This window comes from Canis aureus, chromosome 34 (assembly GCF_053574225.1).
Source record: "Canis aureus isolate CA01 chromosome 34, VMU_Caureus_v.1.0, whole genome shotgun sequence".
Lineage (NCBI taxonomy): Eukaryota > Metazoa > Chordata > Mammalia > Carnivora > Canidae > Canis > Canis aureus.
In genome coordinates, this window is record NC_135644.1 from 5,583,311 (window position 1) to 5,603,505 (window position 20,195).

Here is a 20,195-nt window from a genome sequence, read left to right on the forward strand (position 1 = left end):
CTCTATCTTTATGAGTGAGATTAGCCTGCATTTTCCTTTCTCATGCTCGTAGCTCTGGTATTCAGGTTACCCTAGCCTCAGAAAATGAGTTGGAATTTTTAAATTCTTGAGAGTTTGTGAGGCTGAAATTGGCATTGAATTTGGCAGAATTTACTTTTAAAAACATGTGAACCTGCTGTTTTCTTTGTGAGGTAATTTTCATCTGCTGATTCAATTTTCTTAATAGTCATAGAGGATGAATTAAGTTGTTTACTTTTTTGGTTTTAAAAATATATATTGTGAAATATACTGCAAAAGAATATATAAAAACATATATGTGCTACTTATAGGTAAATAATTCAGCATATATTCTTACAATGGACAATCTTGGCAGCGGCCTACAAGCAGTAACGTGCTGGCAAGCGTAACAACTGGCTCAAAACAAGTGTATACACACACATATATGCAGGTTTCTCAGACCTCTTACTGATAGACAGGATATCTAACACATAATTGAAAAGTGATAATCAAATATACCAGTAGCCTTTGTTGTAAATTCTATATGGGTTATTGGTTCTCACAGAATGCTTTCATTGATTTTTGCCAAATTCTGTCTATGGTCCACTTATGGTGGCAACTGACAAATGTAAGTTGTTCAGATATGAACATTGATATTTTCATTTGTATCAAGGAATAAGACGAAAGTATAAAAAAAGCATATGTCAGAACATAGAAAATATAGAAGAGACATGTGTCCACCTCACTTGTTCATCAAAAGTGCAAATGTCTTCTTGGTAATTTAATGATTTTTGAATACTGGAAAAAAATTTCCTCAAATCTCTTTGCTATTTACAATGTGTAGCAATTGTAGACATGACACATTTTTAAATTTAATCTCTATTTTTATCATTATCTCCACCACTTTAGGTAACAATGAAACAATAAATCAAGCCGCAATTCATAAAGTTTGATGCCATCCATGGTGCAAATATTCCCACATGGCCAGCCAGTTTCAAGCTATCAGTATGAAGTCTCTGAACATGGGAGTTGGGAAAGAGATGTGCACATAAGATATTTACATCATACAGATTTGGTGGATATAATTAACCTCGAGACATAGATAGTGAAAATATGGGTCAAAATAATTAGGAAATACTTTTAAAAATATTTATCACCTTTGCTTTAAATGCAGTCTGTTTCATTGTAGCTTCTATAATTTTATTTTTAAGAATGACTAGATTTAGGGACACCTGGGTGGCTCAGAAGTTGAGCATCTGCCTTTGGCTCAGGGTGTGATCCCTGTCCAGGGATTGAGCCCCACATTGGGCTTCCTGTGAGGAACCTGCTTCTCCCTCTATGTCTCTGCTTCTCTCTGTGTCTCTCAGGAATAAATAAATAAAATCTTTAAAAAAAAAAAAAGAATTACTAGATTTAACAACCAACTTATAAAATACCTAAAATGTAACAATCAGGTCCCAAGATCCTTTACAGGGCAGACGTAGCTTATTGTTGCCCATAAGGCTTTATATGGCCCATGTCTGTGCTACCTCCTTTATCTTGCGGATCCAATTCCCATTTTCCTTCCTCTCACTCGCTTGCTCTAGTCCAGCTACGCTAAACTCCACATTGTCCTTTTGTTTTCTTTCTTTAAGCACATCAGATTTGTTCCTGCTTTAAGGGCTTTGAACCAGCATCTCTTTGTTAGAAGCATTCTTCCTCCAAGCAACACGGCTGTCTCCTCTCTGCTTTCCAATCTAGCAACAGTTGTCCCTTGTCAGTGAGGTTGCACATCACTGTCTAACCTTTAAATAATTGGCTTGCTACACTTAATTTTTAGTGTCTGTCTTCCCCCACTCAGAACAAGGCTCATGAGAACAAGGATGTCTGTTTAATTACTGATGTTTCTGGAGCTCCTAGGACAGTGACCACCACAAAGTAGAGAGAGAGAGAAATGAGAGAAAGGAAAGAAAGGAAAGAAAAAGAAAAGAAGGGAGAGAGAGAAAACCTATCATCTAGGCCAAGAAATATATTATCACCCCTGGAAGTTCCAAGTGTTTCCCTAATTGTTTCTTTCCTCCCCTAATTGTTTCTTTCCTCTTTCCCTCTCATGATCTAATCACTACTATGAATTTCATGATTTTTTTTTGTTTGTTTCCTAGCTGTTATTCCTGTTTGTATAACTCCAGACAACACATAGTTTAGTTTGGCATATTTGGGTGTAAATGATATCATGCAGATCATGCAGTACATATTCTTTAATGAACACCTTTCTACTCAATGGCATATTTTCTGAGCTTTATCCACAATGAGGCAAATAGCTGTTATCTGTCTCAGCAGGGAATTTGGGGATCTTGATAGAAAACATGAGACCAAAAAATGTATTCAAATATCGTACAGATTTTTTTTCTAAAAATCACTAAGTACAAAAACATTAAGTAGTTAAGTCTTTTAAATAGCATATGTATAATACATATCAATTTCTTAGCCCATAAATCAGGTGCACAAATAAAATAACTTGTGTTGTTTTTCTATGACAAAACATCATGTCTAGCTGAAGGCCCCCTGCTACAGTTCGAAGAAAACCGAAGCTCGTCATTCAAATGTTTTCACTGAAGCAGAGTAAGCCTATTCCAGTTAGAGTTCTTGACCTCCTTTTTTCTTTAAATGCCATCGAGGTTCATAATGTGATGTTACCCTTGGGATAACCACCTTGCTTGACTCCTGTTCTCTCCTTCTCATCTCCCTAGATATACCCTGTCCCATCTGCTTCTTGTTATCACCGGCTGCCTCTGACACTTGACCTCCTGTTTTGGCCATTTGTAGGCCGTCAGAGCTTTGCCGTCCCCCTTTTGCTTGATCTCTCATTCTCCTTTTGTCCTAATGCTTCTGAGACCTGATTGTTAAGCATCCCACCCAAACCAACTACATGGCAGGACTTTCCCTCCCAAGTGCCCGTCTCACTCTGGAGTCTGTCTCTGTGCTTTTATCCCATAGATTTCTCTTCACGTTCTAGGCCCATTTTTTTTCTTCTTAGCCAGCAATCCCTACCAGTCCCTAACAGTGCGCCTAACGATTCTACATCTGCTGCTTAGAGAAAATAAAAACACTGTTTTTAAACAACAAAAACATGTCCACATTACTTTGTATTGAATTACTTTAAAAGATTATGTTTTAAAATATTTGTTCATAAAATGTTTTAGTTATTCCTTCCCATTATCTTTTTAATGAATCAAAACTCACCATGTAAACAAAATTATAACTTTTAAGCTCCCAGGACCAAATCTTAAGCATCTTTTTGATGAAAATATATGCATACTGTTTAGATTTCAGAAGGGACATTTAAACAGAGGGAAGCAAAGTCTTTCAGATAAAAACTAGAGTTCATTCTCGGGGCACCTGGGTGGCTCAGCCAGTTAAACATCTGCCTTAGGCCCAGGTCATGATCCTAGGGTCCTGGGTTCGAGCCTGGCTTCCACTCCATGCTCAGTGGGGAGTCTGCTTGTTCCTCTCCCTCTACCCCTCATCCTACTCATGTTCTCTCTCTCTATGTTCTATGTTCTATGTTCTATATTCTATGTTCCCAAATAGAATCTTAAAAAGAAAAGAAAAAACTAGTGTCCACTCTCATTTTCTCTAATCATGGTTCAATAATGCAATTAACAGCTTAAATGAGATCTTACTAGTAATTTTTAAGTTGTATATTTCAAACTATTACTAAATTACATATTATGCATTTAGTTTATTCCCATTTCCAATTTCATCTCTTTAGCTGATATTCTATATTATCAGTATATTAGATCAGGGGCATGGTAGATAGACTGGAAACATTTGGAAGATCAGAATTATGAAGTTTTAAGAGGTGGTATTCACCAAAGTCACTTAAACGTAGGAGAGCTTACATACAGTTTGAACAGTGAGTATGTGCTTATTCATTCATTTATTGTAAAAGCAGAACTCAATAGTTTTCAACTCTGGCAGCATATTAGCACCTTGGGGGCTATTTTATTTTTTAAAAGTTCAGTATGGCTTATCTCCAGTTTACAGAGGTAGTTCAAAATAGAACGCTCTTGTGCATTGAAATGAATGCAGCAGACATGGAGGGAGAGAGCAGGAAATTAGTCAGTTTATGGTCAAGACAAGCCAAGTACAGTTTAGAATCTGAGCCAGCTCCACCCTGGCAAGCTGTACTCAAGAAACAGCAGAGTGTACCTTGGTAACGATATCCCTTAAAATATCTGTGTCTCGGGTCACACATTTCCTCTGGAATGTTTACCTTCTACTCCTAGGAAAGGCAGTGGATTTTCTCTGCCTTAATCCTTGTTCTTTCTTCCTCATGGAATGTACTTCTTAGGTCCCCTCCTCTACTTTGCTTTAAAATCCTACCTATCTTCCCAAACTCCATTAACCTGCTTTCTCCAAAAAGGCTACCCCTAAGTTATAGAAGTACAGCTGTCTTATTCATACTCCAGTTGGGATATTTATCACATTATGACTTGCATTCTCAAAATGGGAAGAGAAAAAAATGCGTTCAAAAGGGGCCTACCAAAAGCAGTGTAGGAATGAGTGGAAATGGCGAGGAATTTTAGGCTGTTTCCAATTGCACATTGTCTGTTGGAGATTCCAGCCTTCCCTTCTGGAGGTGTGCATCACCTCTCCACCTAGCAAGAACCACTGTATGTCATGAGATACTGTGATTGGAGTGTGTTGCACTTAATAAAGCCGTGGAGCCTGACAAAAAATTGAGAACTATAACAAAGTCACTACAAAAATACTTACAGAGGCCTTCTACGTGCCAAACAAAAAGCTGATAGGATTTTTGAAGAGCAGAATTCATGGAATATTTATTCCTCTTCAGATCCCTAAGCCAGATGAGAACTTGGTCAGTATTGGGTAGAGGAGAATTGACTCCCATTTTATGGAGGTCTTTATTTTATGAAGGTCTCAATTTAGTGGTGAGCCCTGTAAATGAAATTTATGTTACCCACTATGTTTTATCATATATTTTTGGTTAGCGAAAAGATCTAAAAAGAGAAAAGAAACATCTGATATGTAGAAAAAGGGAAAACTAGATGTGGGGGATGTTCCCCCAAAGCCTCTTCTCTTGCACAATATCTATACTTTCTGTGTTTTCAGACACCCAAAACCTACTCACTTGCTCTCATCTTGCTTTGTGCAATATGAGAAATCACTGCAAGGGTTCACAGGAGTTCTGTAGCCTCTGAAAACTCTGCGGGGAACACTGTGACAGTGGAACTTTGGGGAGTAGAGAAAACGATGGTGGGGAAGAAAGGAGCAGATTGGACGTAGCGCTGTTGAGCAGAGGTGATGGGAGCAGAATGAGACTGAAGACCTAGGCAGGAAGTAGGGACCAGCTCTCGGAGACAGTTCTCTCTCTCAGGTGCTACTCTTCTCTGACAAATGTAACCAGAATTTCAGGGTAACACACTGCTAACACTAGCCTAGGTTCAAGACTTTGTCATATTCCCCCAATAATTCCAAATTCCAAGGACATTGAAAGCTTTGTTGTCTTAACGATACACCTCCGAGCAAAAGGAAAATTTCTTTGTCATCACTCACCTCTGTTCTTTCTCTAAAAGCCTTTTAGTCTCATATTCCTCTTGATTCACGACCTTAACTCCTCTCTTTTCCTTCTCAGCCAGTAAAAATCCCCTCATTTGTACAGCACGATTTAGCTCTGGCCTCAAATTTAACCCATTCAACAAAGCAAAAGCCTGATTATTTGTCTAAAATGATATCTCTAGTCCTTCATCCATGCCTACACATGACTGGGATGATCGTGGTTGGCTTTTAGCATTTTCAACTTCATTAGAATCCCTAAAAAAAGCTTTGTTTCCTATTGCCGTCAGGACATTTTAAAAAAAAAAAATCACTGTACCTACGACCTACCTTCGTAATCAGAAAATCATCATATGAATTACAAATAAGATAGATACTTTACTTTTTCACATTTTATAATTTATTTGAAGTGTATTGAATACCTAATATTTTAGCCAAACTAGTTTATGTAAATCGTATTTTGCTAGAAAACATCATAGGCTCTCTCAACAGGAAACAAAAAGTTTGTAAAAATAGGTCTTGTATCATTGCTTAAAAAATTAAAACACAAAACCACTAGAAGTAAAGGAAATATTTAAAACTGATGGGGAAGTATTAAAATATTTAAAAGATCAAATTTACATTATGATTAGCATGACATTTTAATAGACTGCGATAGGTTCACTAATTAAACCTTATATATTGTTATTTGTATTTGAACTATCTTAAAATGCAGTATTGACTATTACAGTGTGTATAAGTGATTTTTGAAATCACGTTGGTGTTAGTGCTAAATAGGATGCAGAAACCTTTTCTACTAAAGACATGTTTACTTGCCAGGTGATAGACCGAGCTCTGCCGTGGTCTCTATCCTATTGAATCAGGCAACCAAGCCTATAATGCAGGTATTATCACCATTTTACCAATGTGAAAACTGAGGTCTGCGGGGGCAAGTTAGTTACCCAAATCACAGGTTTGCACACATATTGCAAATGAATCTTCCATATTCATTTTCACCGTTTAATATAATACCCAGAAAATAGCGTCATGGTAGTAGTAAATCCAAAAAGAGAAGACAACTTTGTCCCAAAACTTATCTCAGAGAGCAGTATAATTGCTTCATCAAATCTACTTCTGTTTAATCTCAACGCAACTTGATCCCTTGAGCTTTCAAATGTGTACGTTATATCCCATAGACATTTTTATTTTAAAATGTTGAAAACTATGAATTTGGGAGTGAAATTTTACATTGTTTATGTATCTTCCCGTGGATCATTTATACAAACATATATTATAGCAACCTCACAAGGTAGGAATTATAGCCCTGATAAAACTGCAGGTTAGAGAATCAAAATTGTCTAAATCCATACAAGTAGTCTTTGAAAAAGGCAGGTATTTGTACTTGGTTTATCTAAATTCAAAGCCAGTAGCCTTCTGGATAGTTTCTAGATCATCTTCTAGAAGTTAGTTGTGAGAAGTTGGTTTATTTACATTTTCTAAATTTTCTCACAGAAGTCTTGTCCAAACTGTTGATGGAAGAACTGTAACAGCAGCAGAATTCAGGGGCAGCTGGGTGGCACAGTCAGTTCAGTCTCTGACTCTTGGTTTGGCTCCAGTTGTAATCTCAGGTTTGTGAGACTGAGCCCCGTCGGGCTCTGTGCTCAGGGCCGAGTCTACTTGTCCCTCTCCCTACCCCTCTGCTCCTCTCCCTACTCTCTCTAAATAAATGAATAAAGTCTTTTTTTAAAAAAAAAAAGTAGGGGTATTAATAGTGATACTATTAAGTGAACTCCCCACTTGTATTTACGTGAACAATAAAAGTTGGAAGGAAGGTAGAAGGAGCAGGTTTGCATTCTCTTGTGATTACGGGCTACTTAGTGATGATGAAAAAATGGTTTCCCCGCAGGTCCTGGGACAAGGACAAGAAGAGATCTGTGCTGGTAGGAACACAAGTAGGAAGATGTGCTCCTTTCTCAATTTGGAAATGAAGCCGATGTATTCTGGGGCAACTTTGAGATTTTATCCATAGTTGTACATAGTCAGAATATAAGTTATTCCCAGAATTTCCAATGATCCTCTTCCTCCAAAGCATGCCTCTTGTTCTTTCTATTTGGTCAAGGGTACTCTGACAGGTGGTCCTCACTGAGTATTACAAATCATTTTTTTTTCTTTCTTGAGCACTATTTTATTGTTATGCTTAACAATTTTAGCTGATTTTGTCTTTACCATCATTTAGTTGGATCACTCAGAATTTATAACATATATTGGTTCATACATAAAGTTCATGCTACATTTATATACAAATGAGTAAGTATAAGTAATTCCTGTGGTAAAATTTTCAGTATATATATATTTTAGTATGTTTTTTCAGTGTACAATGTTGTTTTCCTTAAAAATGTATGCCTATAACTCTCCTAAACTAAAGATTTAGTCAATATAAAAGTCATAAATAGTAAAGAAACTTAACTTCCAATCAGTTAATAGTTGCTCTGAAACCCAGAGTCAGCCAAAAATGTCCTCCTATACTTTACCATAATGTTTATGAGCTTACCAAATGCTTATGAGTTAAATAGATTACTTATATATATTAAATTATAAAAAGTAGGATGTACTGTGCATGACTATAACTCATGAGATACACACATAAGAAGAAAAGCTTAATGGTTTTCTTGATGCTTTTTCAGTAGATTAAGGAATGATAGAGTGCAGTTGTACCTGAAAGTCAAGTCATAACCTACGTAAGGGCATTGATCCTTCTAACTCTGTATTTCTACAAAGAATTCGATATTTTGTTAAAATCATTAAAATACATTAGTAGGAAAAAGACAAAAGAACAGGAAGTATGATTATATTTTTATTTTTGAAATAAGTCATAGATTCCATATTATTGCTTTATATAATATGGTCCTACATCCTAATACTTGTATACTATTTGTTAGTAGACAATATTAATATCCTTCAAGATAGCTTCTTATTAGATTCTGAGAGTTCCTACTCTAGTTGAAGTCAACTAGAAGTGAGCTTCCTGGGCTCATTTAGGCAATCTGGGCTTTTTAGGCAACAAATCAAATGGTGAAAAAATAAGTTAAATTCCAAAAAAAAAGGGGGGGGGTCATTTCGTGATCATTACTAATGAACACAAAAATCACAAAGAAGTTTTAGGAGCAAAAGTAAAATATATTGAAAATTAAGAAAAATATCAATTATATTTATCTTTATAATTTCCACAATAATTCCTATAAACATGGATCATTATAAATTTTAAGTACAATTTAGTATTTCATAACTTTTAAATAATTTTGTCTCGATATTTTTTAAATAAGCACCCTTTTTTTTCAGAAGCAAAAGCCAGTTCATGCAAACGTTAAGTTTTCCTGATCAGTAAACATCCTTAGGTAAAACTGCATGCATGGTGGCAGCTCCAGTGTGACAAAAAAAACTTGAAGATTTCATTTACTCGCTGGAAATCTACCTGGCTCCATGAGAGAAAGGGAACCAATTTTTGCAGATTGCACATTGGCATCACTGACCACAAAGGCTACAAATTCCTTGGTTGACCTGGTTCAACTGCTGTCGCTACATCAGCATCTTTATTCTTTCAAATATCTGTTTGAATGGCATTTTGTAGCATTTCTCTTTACTGAAATAATATGTTGAGTGTCAATAAATTTTCTTTGAGCATCTTATCACTGTGTCATTTCTGCAATAAAGCTTTACAGTTTGATGTTGGATGTCCCTTTTCTAAAACATCAGAAAGGCAATATGACTTTCATAAACTTACTTTCTCCTTTACACTAATTCTACCATTTTTTTTTTTAACAACTGCTGTAATAGTTCTCGGCCACTAAAAAATAAATAAAAAAGGATTGATAAAAATTCTAAGGGACAGATATCCCTGAAAAATTATTTCTATTTTTTTTTAGATTCTTTTTTATTCATTTATGATAGTCACAGAGAGAGAGAGAGAGAGGCAGAGACACAGGCAGAGGGAGAAGCAGGCTCCATGCACCAGGAGCCCGACGTGGGATTCGATCCCGGGTCTCCAGGATCGCGCCCTGGGCCAAAGGCAAGCGCCAAACCGCTGCGCCACCCAGGGATCCCTTATTTCTATTATAGTAGAAGTAGATGGCTGGAGAAAAATGGCTTCATATACTGTTCATTTGAGAATGACTTGTCCCATATATAATTCAGTTTATCAGATTAGCCAAGTTATTTTCCCCCTGAAAAACCTGATTTTTTAAGAGCTGCTCTTATATACCTTCTTTACTGTGATTCCCTAGCAGTTGACTTAATGGTTAATTATAGTGGACTAGTAGGAACACCCCAATAACTAACCAGCTGAGAATGGCTTGGTGTCTGATACCAAAGAACACATTTTCACATATGTGTTTTTACTTATTCTTACTGTCTGTCTCCACCTTAGGAAAAAAGGCTATCGTTTACCATCGGATTTAACTTCAAAGATAAGGCATAAACTCATACTAGGGAAAGACAGAAACATAGCAGCTATTAAATAAACTATACCCTGGACGGTTGTACAGTGTAGAATTAGGATCTAGAACCCTGGACCTAGACTACCTGTTTAATCCCGGTCCCACCACTTACTTGCTGTGTAACATGGAGCAAGTTATTTAATCTCTCAGTTTCAGTTTGCAGAGTTCTAAAGTGAGGATCATAAAAATTGTGTCTATCTCAAGGGCTGTTGTGAAGATTAGATGAGTCAATACATAAGAAGTATTTAGAATTTAGTGTTTTCCACAGTAATTCTTATTACTCTTCTGGGCTCACATATGTGCCCCCAAACTACATGGAGATCTTCCTTAAGGAGTTATATTATGGAAAAACACTGCTTGGTCACGACAATTTTGGTTTGAGATAAAGCAATGGAATATTTCATGAGAAAATGGATCAATTCCATCAATCAAGTGGGCAGATGTATGATGAATGGGTCTTGGCTCTCCTGTCAACTTTCAATTCTTAATTAGTCCAACAGAATTACCTCTAGAGTATCTCTCCAAAAGACATTTTGGATTTTCTCTCAAATCCATCCAGTTTGCAGGAGTGAGTGAAGGAATGGAAGTGGCTTATTCTGAATGACTGTTGAGCTGAAAATGAAGTGTTCTCCTAAATTCTTTCTGTTGAGGATTCCGCCGCTTAATATACTTGCCTTTATTTTTTCTTGGCATAGAACCCTTGAGGAAAAAAACCAAATTTTTAGAAAGCATTCTGCAGACCTAAATGCTCTTAAAAAGAAAAGATTTTAGCTAACCCAGTTAGCTTAGTTTATAACAATCCTACTTATTTTCCAAAAGAATATTTTACCATCTTAGTTTTCATCCCTTAACGTATGCCTAAATTTAGACCAATTACAATCCAAACTCTTGAGTTCTGACTTTACTCCCTCTGAGACTCTTGTTCAGGCTTTAGCTAATATAATGTTCCCTTGTTAACTATAGAAATCTAGGAAATTTGCAGAAATAATGCAATAAAAAAGATTTATAGCTGAAATCTTTTCCTTTCTTTCATATATTTCATTTCTATGAAGAAATTATGAAAAAAATGAAAGTGAATAAAAAATGATTCGAAAGATACCTTCAGGTAGGATTTAATATGTAAGCCTTCAAGAAGAAATGGTGAAAATTGTCAAGAATCTGATGTTCAAACTTCATTTCCATAACCTCTTCGAAGCCCAGTGTAGCCCTATTCTTTGGTAAGACAACTGGTAGCCAGTGATCTTGGAAGTCGACTAGTTTTGATTTGTATCAGGAAACTTTTGTGGAAGTAAGGAGGTATTCAGCAAAAAGACCTACTTAATCGTGTTAACTCATCACTCTAAACAGATTCATTCTGTGTTCCCATATCACCCATCCTGAGCTATGCTTCTATAAAATATGCTGAGCAAGTCTGATGATTAAAGAAAACCCAGAGACTGGTAAGAAATAGAAATCTCGTTAAATAAAAGAAGTTCAACAAGAATAAGATAATAGTTTTGATGTTCGTAATGTAGAAATAATAGAGAACTCATGATTTATTTTAAGTAAACTCACCTCCATCATGAGAGTCATCCTGTTATATGAGTATTGATAGATTAGAGACTGTGCCACTCCCCACAATCTTGGCTGAATGTTGTAGATCAATAAAGTGCTGTGTGGCTAATTGCTTAAAGTGCTTTTATTTTAAAGCATGGATTTACCATTTATAAGTGTACTGCGATAGAACAACTTGCATTACGACCAAAAGAAGCAATTTATTCCATTATAACTTTTAAAAACTCTTAAATAGGACCTCTCCGCACATCCCTCAAGTAGCCTCGCCTCACAGCCAGCCTAAGCTAGCTAGGGGCATGTACATAGGAGAGAAAATAGCATGGGAGGCATTTTTAGAGAACACTAGCCCTTCTCATCCCAGGTTAAAGGACAGCTAGTTAGTTATGTGAGATTGATTTCTATTTTGGCTGAGTTTTGAACTTTAATCAAGATAGCTACCTACTAAGTCCTCTGGGATTTGTGGCCTAAAGCCAAATAAGATGGAAGAAACAATTACTTGTTTGGGGTTTAGTTTTCCCCAATTCAACCAATCTACAAATTTGTCAAACAATCTTTACAGTCTACATCTAAAGGCTCAAATTTTGAATTCTGCATACCATCAATATTTGCCAAATCTGCTTTCCATAGCAGGTACCTACCTGCTGAAAATTATGTACTCAGCTTGATGAAGATTGTAAGTAGTTTTTGTCTCCCTGGGGAAAATGAAAACCAAAAATCAAAGGAGACATACTCTCCTGACTCTTTCTTCTGTAGATGGAAACTCATACAGAAAAAAGTCTCTCCCCTGAAGAATTTGATCATAAACACTAATAATTAGGGAACTTGTGATGTGTGTGGTCTCTAGAAACAATGCATTGTCCTTGTTGTGGATGAATATGCAAGGAAAACAGAGCAATCTGAGATCCCTAACATCTATGGTGCAGTGTTGGCTGTGGTGCTGCAGGGTGGAGAGTCAGAAATCACTGCGACTCCTGGAGTCACAAATCCCTATTATTTCTCCTCCCTGGCATTAGCAAGAAAGCATTTGATTCCTTCTTGCAGCCTTTTGCATTGAAATCCCCCTGAGTGTAGGATTTGTGTGGACCTTGGTATCTGAATCCTTCTTAGCCTGTCTCTACTGTAGGTTTTACTACACAGAATGGCAGTAAACAGAGTTTTGTTTCTTAGAAAATGCTTACTACAGTTCTTACTATGGAACCATTCATTCTTCTCTGAAGAACTGAATTTTGAATCCTAGTAGCTAGCCAGAGCAGGAGGATGAAAAATGAAAAATGTCATGTTTACTCTACACTTCTCAAGTTGAAACTTTGCAATCATTTCTCTCCAAGCAACAAGGAATGCTTTCAGCCTTTCAAATCTAATAGAAACTTGCCCCTTTGGGTCAGGGAGTTAGCCCTGTGTGACCAAACTCTTTGGTTTAGTAGTAAAGTGCATGGCTCCAGGGTTGAAGGGCCAGCTCTGCTCCTTAGATGGTATATGACCTTGGGCAATAAAAATTGTTCAAAGGATTAAATGATAAAATATATGAAGCACTTAGCATAGTGTAAGCATTCTCTAAATGTTAACTACTGTTTTTGCTGTTGCTGCTAATAGGGATAATATAAAATTTGTTACTCTGATGCATTAATTTGTATTCTTTCTTACTCAGATCATTCATTACTCATTATTGGTTCAATAAACCAATATATAACAACATGTTCATGTTAGAATACATAATATATATAGACAGTTTTAACAAGAATTGTGAATTGTAATGGCTGTATTATTACAACTTGATGATTTTGTTCCTATTCCACTCTTGTTACTGGTGAGTTCTTTATCAGTATTTTTGCCCACTGTAAAAGTTTCTCTCAAAAAATTTTAAGAACCAGTGAATTACTCTTATTCCTCTTTTAGTGAAGTCTATTCTTTTTGCTCTGTTCTGTTCTAATCTAGTCCTAAGTAACAAAATATTAAATCAGAGGTTTAAGCTAAGAGTCTAAGATTTTAGAAAAAAATCCTGTGAGTCAGGAATTTCAAAGAAGATTCAAAGCCAATTATGAGATGCTTATGATCGTTACCCAACTCAAACAAATGAAAGGGTCAGGTTATTAATGGTTGAAAAAGGATCCGCGAGGAGAATTTCTTTAATGAACTATCTGCTGTGGGGGAAGGTATAGAAATGTTTCCCTCTTTACCCCAAATCAAGAGAAGAGAACTGCATCAGGACCCTCAGGGATATTAGGAATGGAGTGTAATTATTACATGAGATGGAAAAGATTAGCTGGTGACAGATGAGCCACATGAGAGGAGGCTATGTAAGTTTCAGTCTTTCCTCAAGTAATTTATGGGAACAACAGCCTCATGAGTGTTTTGTGTAAACCAAATGGGCCCCACCCATATTTGGAAGAATGAAAGAACCTCAGCAGACAGAAGCTGAAGATGCAACAGTAAATTTCCAGGGGGCTTTGAACATCGTAAAGGATAACGAGGTGATAAGATGGCTCCAGCCATGGCCTCTGGCAAGAAGTCCCTGAAGAGCCCATGAATGTGTCCATCAAAGAATTAGCTCTAAACACCTGCCAGGTCTAGTGAGTATGAAGCCATCCTACCATGGTGTAGGGACTTGGCTTCTACACTCAGCCCTTTCCCTCCTTTGCTCCAGCTCAGGAGTCAAGGTAGCCAGTTGGGGGAGAGTGAAACAGAAAGAAGCATCGACCATGCCTCACCATCACACACCATTTCTGGGCTCCACCACAAACTCAAGGTTGGAAAGGAATCTTCTATGATCTTTAAGATTGATGTGTAACATATATGACCAGACTATCTAATATCAGAATGGAGACTTTGGCAACTTAATGTGATCACATAATGTTTTTATTATCTAAGGATGATTGCAAAAGTCATGATACTACCTGAGAACTTCATCCTGGGATAAAAGAGAATTTTCCCTTTTTGAATATATTTTAAAGAGAAAGCAGGAGACAAAATAATTTTGCTTCATAGTAACACCCCATAAGGTTTATATGCTCACTAATTTTATAACCTCAATAAAAGATCTGTTGCAACTGAGACAACACAATCTTACAATATATGTTAAAGGAATGATCTCAAAGATAACTGGTCTTACTTACTGGTGTAGCTTATCTATCTACCTATTTTGAGAGAGAGCGAGAGAGAATGAGAGAGTGGGGGCAAGGAGGGGGAGAGAGAGAGGGAGAGAGAAAATCTTAGACTCCACACTTGAGTGCAGAGCCCCACTTGGGATTCGATCTCACAGCCCTGAGATCATGACCTGAGCCTAAACCAAGAGTAAGATGCTTAAACCAACTGTGCCACTCTGGTGCCCCTTAAGTGTTAGTATATTTTTGACCAAAGTTCAAACAGAAAGAACGTGCCATCATATATTTCCTGAAATATCAAAGTACTTTGAGTAATTGCTTCAAAAATAAATTTCCGCTAATTTTGTTTACTTTCTTTTTCACATAAGACTCTTTTATCTATACATTTTGCTTTATATTTTTATTTTTGATAGATTCTCTTCAACTTCTCTAGAAATATTGGCACATTTTTCATGTTCATTTTTTTCTTCATGGTTTATATAGAAGATGAGTTATTCTCGGATTATAAATTTCATTAGTGTGTTTGGCAAATTATGTCTTATCTTAAAGATCAGTATTCTAATTAGACATTTGTTTAAATTCATAGCGACTAAAGGGTATGTGGTAAAAGGCACTGATCATTACAGAGTTTGTTTAAAACAATTTGTTTTGCTTAAAAAATTTGAGAAAGGGGCACCTCGGTGGCTCAGTCGGTTAAGCATCTACTCTTGATTTCGGCTCAGGTCATGATCTCAGGGTCGTGAGAATCAAGCCTGACCTCCAGCTCACACGAAACATGGAGCCTCCCCCCTTTCCCTCTGCCCCAAATCCCCCCCAAAAAATCAAAGAAAAGCATGCATAATTTTTATGTTTGATTTAGTAGGTGTCATCTATTTCAGTTTTGTATTACCAGCTTAAATTGCAACTTCACAATGTTGTACAACCCCCAGGAGATGACTTGTACTCTTTAAATCCACAGTCTGAAAAGACGATATTTGATATCTTTGGAGAAATGTGCCACAGAATCCATTGTATAACTGAATCTTCAATATTTGACTAAATTGCTTCAGATTCCTGACCTTATTAGGTTTTTTCCACAGGCTTATTTTGTTTATTTGTCTGCTTATGTTTTAGGTGAACCAGATCTTCATAAGAACTCAGAAGATCTAGTAAACGCTGAAGAAAAACATGTGGATACACATTCATAGGTTTGAAATACCTTACAGGCTTCTGTCATTTTAAACATGAGAGGTAATTTTATTTTTTAGACAAGAAACCTAATTTCTGAAGTGAATGGTTCGTAGAATATCATTAGAGACAAAGCTATCTCATTGCAGTGTCCTCCTGGAATCTTTAAAAAAAAAAATCTCTCCTATTTTCTGAAGCAAAATCTTAAATGTGTACTTTTTCAAAGAGCTTAGTTTGCTCATTGATAAAAATTATCCTCAGCGAGACATGTTAGTCCTTTAAAAATAATAATCTGTAGGCTGTGGAGAGATTTAATCATGATCCCCTTTCTACTTCATGTAGGAAATATGAATGTTAACACTAGGTGACAATAACAAAGCAAGGACATATTAGGAAACAAATAATCAGTGTTTGCTCAAATCTATAGACATTTGTTTGCATCAGGGGTTCTCTTTTTAAAAGTTCAGCTTCTGAGGCTTGCCCTCGACCTATAAAATTACTAACTCTGGGAATCATGCCTTGGAAATCTTAATTTTTAATAATTCTGTCTGTGGTATTTCTGTACACTAGAGTTAAGGACCATGGTCTTGGGTCTGCCTACAGGGGAAGTGCCAGCTGTTAGAAGGGAAGGATGTGTATTTATAGTGGAGATGTTGTAGGGTCTCCTTAAAAGCTGAGAAACAAAACTCTCTGTGTTATACTGAGCCCTGCTCTTGGGGTGATGGTGGGGGGCAGGGAAGAAAATGCTGAGGGATCCTATACCAAGACTTTGAGATGCCGTCAGTAGCTCCTCACATATTGCTTTAGATATAAAAGAGTTAAACTGTGGTTAGCTTTTAGGATGATTCATCTCCGTATTTGTGAGTTGGTTATAAGACTGTCTTTTATTGATAAATAAATAATAGCAACTATCAAGTGTCAGACCAGTGAACATCTCACGTGTATTAATCTCGGTTAGTCCTCTCAACAATTTCAGAGTTGGTGATTGTGAAATCATATGTAAAATTCTTTACATATGAAGCTTGGGTGGAAATCAAGCCCACAGAGTGGCTGTTCAGCAATTAAAACCCATGTATGTCTATATTTAACAATTTTAACATATTGTCTCATATTAGCTATAGCAATTTCTCTTCATACCCTCCATCCAAACTGTAAATTTATTACCTTTAGAGCCCATGGCTGTTTCTGAAGAGTTCTTTTTTTTTTTTTAAGATTTTATTTATTTATTCATGACAGAGCGAGAGCGAGAGAGAGACAGAGACACAGGCAGAGGGAGAAGCAGGCTCCATGCAGGGAGCCCGACGTGGGACTCGATCCTGGGTCTCCAGGGTCACACCCCCAGCTGAAGGCGGTGCTAAACCTCTGCACCACCGGGGCTGCCGTGTTTCTGAAGAGTTCTTAGGTTCTGATGATATAGGATGGACCCTCAAAGCATATTTTAGGGAAAACTAGATTCAGTGGAGTATTTATAGATGCTTTAAGTACAAAAAAAATTTTTGTGTCAAATAAATACCATTTGAAAACTGAGTTGAACAAAATTAAGCAAGTCTTTCCTACTGGGTATCTTCAAGCCAATGCACACTATGAAGCTTCAAAAGAAAAAAGTTTACAATCAGCATTTCTTACATGTTTATGATATGGAACTGGAATATTTATGAACATTTTCCAAAAACTGCGTGCAGGGGACACGGGTCGCCAGTACCTTTGTAAAAATGACTGTCCGATCTATGAAGAAGTCTATGGCAAAGTGTATATTATATATATTTACAGATAAAATATCTGTAAAATTCTGGCATCCCATCAGTAAGGTGTTTCAGTGGGATTCAACTGGCAGTTAATGAAGTCTCTTTTATCTTTTTTTTTTCAACTAAAAAGACCCCAAAGCTGGAAAGATTTGAGACCCACTCAAACAGCAGTGTGCACACTGAAGCAGGCTGTTAGACCATTGTTTTTTCTGTCCACACTAGCCAAATGCTGTAGTGTTCTTTTCAATTTGAGAAAGCTCTGCCTTCAGTCCACAGTCTTCCAGAAATCATGACCTGCAGTAGGTGAGATTTATACACCTTCAAGAAATAGGCAGGTCTCTTAAATAAGGGAAGTAGAAAACCAAAAGGAGTGGTGACATTTGGGAACAGTGACTCAGGCCCAGGGTCTGGGAGACAAGAGCGGTGGTCAGCCTTGGAAACAGGAAGGACACAGTGCACCTGACCTGAAGGCTGCAGCCAGCCAGTCTTTGCCTCCAGCATATTTTCACCATGCACAAATTAGGGACCAGTGTTTCCAGGTGTTTCCATTGGCTAAGAGACTTTTTTTTTTTTTTTTTTTTGTAAAACCTTTCCATTTTTAATGTTGGCTCAAAGTGTTTTTGAAACACTGTGTAGAACAAACAAAATATATGTGAAGGTCAGATTTTGCCTCCAGGCTCCCAGGTTGCATTTTTTTTTTTCCAGGTTGCATATTAACCACATTTTCTTTGTGACCTCTAGCTAACTGTTTCCCTGGCTGCCGTGGGGAAAGTATAGACCTTACGGCAGCCTGGCTGTATCTCTGAGAGCCATTGCCTGTTTCATTCTCGGTGTGTGGGCCCCAGTATGAGATATTTTCCCACGAAACACTGAGGTCTAATTCAATGTGCCCCATGAGAAAACCTCATAAATCAACACTACACTTAGGGCAAGAAACCAACCTTTGAAATCTACTTTTCACATTGTTGAATAACTTCACTATTATTTCTGAGAGATTTCCGTCCACAAAACTATTTGGTTTTGCTTACTTTTTAAAACCGTTTTTGTTAATTAGAGTGAATGAGATTGGAAGTGGATGTACAATGCCATGCTGCTTTATCATTTACAAAGATGCTAGAATATAATTTATCATATTGTCTTCCTTGAAGGACACGCCAGAGACTGATGGCGCTCCAAAAGCAAACCAATATCAGAGCTGGCACTCACGGGGAAGGACGTGTTCCCTCTTCCTACCAACACCTGCTCTTTGGTGTTGAGTGCACCGTCCAAGGAGAGGTCAAAGCCTAACGGAGTGCGGGCTGGATGTCGTCGGTGCATTTGCTTTATTTGACTTACTGATTTAAAATCTCTTTGAATGTCGTCACACAGGACTTGTTCTCTCTAGTTCACTACAGTCCTCGTGACTCCACTGGTTTTACACTCACACAGGCCCGCTTACCCCATATATACTGCCTTCTTGGCTTGTATAGCTACTTGGGTTTGGACTTCTGATCCAGACAATCCAAAGTTTTAGTAGAATTAAAATATACAGACAGACACATGCACACACAGAGAGACGAAAAGAAGACGACGACTCCCAGCTGGTAGAAAGCCATTATCTTTTCTGTATTGACAAAACCCTTATTTTTTATTATTATTATTTCTTAAAACCCTTTTTTCTGACAAGGTATATAAAGTCCAAGGTGATACCACCACACAGTAATCGATGCATGTGTATGACCGAAACATGATCCTCATTTTTGTTTGGATTTTATTTCAGGATAATGAGAACAGGACCAGAACATCTTAAATCCTCAACTTTCCACACAGCTATGTTCTCCTTTTTCAACACACATCTGGATAGGGCCATTTTAATGGACTCTTAGGAGGAACTCGTAAGAAGAAGAACATAAATTCTGAGCTAGTAACTCCAGCCAACCAAGTACATCCAAAGTTGCCATCAGATTTTTTGGCCAGTGCTTCTGCCATTGTCCTTCCCCCAACAAACAGTCTTGGAGGAGATGTTTTGATTGTTTTGACCCAGCTTTTTCAAGCAAGTCTGAGAAATTTTGAAGACAAAGGTTGGATAGGTTAAAATTGTCATCACTCTGAGCCCAGGTATAGCATAGGGGACTTGGTGACACATGTACAAAAGATGAAGCATTTTAAAAATTTACTTCCTAAAAAAAAAAAAAAAAAAAAAAAATTTACTTCCTTATATCCTTTTATGCAGAGTTCTATAATTACAAATATTTCAAGGTTTTAAGTAAAAGCAAAGCAAAATTATGGGGGGAAAATTTTTTTTTCGCCTCTCTGAAGAATGGGCTATTTAGATTGTCTTTATTTTAAATACACGGAAGCAACATGAGAGGTGGGGCTGCTCAGAAGCTGTGGTTGACGTCCTGTGACAACAATGGAGCTTTACCCCGGCTCTACGACCTGATGACCAACCACTTCATTGTAACTCTCAAGCTGGGAAACTGCAGTGAGACCCATCCCTGAAACCAGTGGACCAACTGGCATCCATGCCTGTGGTTTCAAAGCACTAAGACATCACCCACCTGAGCGTCATCACGATGCAAGTCCCATGTTCCCTACACTCCAGGGTAAGAAGATCCCTC

The 20,195-nt window shown here is 37.2% G+C and overlaps 1 protein-coding gene across 7 annotated transcripts in view; it reads left to right on the forward strand.

The window, feature by feature from the left end:
* Positions 1-19,755, forward strand: part of PDE1A (phosphodiesterase 1A) — a 337,006-nt gene extending 317,251 nt beyond the window's left edge. For 6 of the 7 annotated variants that reach the window (XM_077883318.1, XM_077883317.1, XM_077883316.1 and 3 more), the window contains 2 exons: positions 15,797-15,913; positions 19,355-19,755. In XM_077883318.1, coding sequence (XP_077739444.1) covers positions 15,797-15,870 — 74 coding nt within the window. In that variant the 3' untranslated portion in view covers positions 15,871-15,913; positions 19,355-19,755. Of the gene's footprint in view, positions 1-7,441; positions 8,869-15,796; positions 15,914-19,354 lie in introns of those variants that run through there. The other variant, XM_077883319.1, reaches the window with a different exon arrangement.
* The last annotated feature ends 440 nt before the right edge of the window (positions 19,756-20,195 follow it).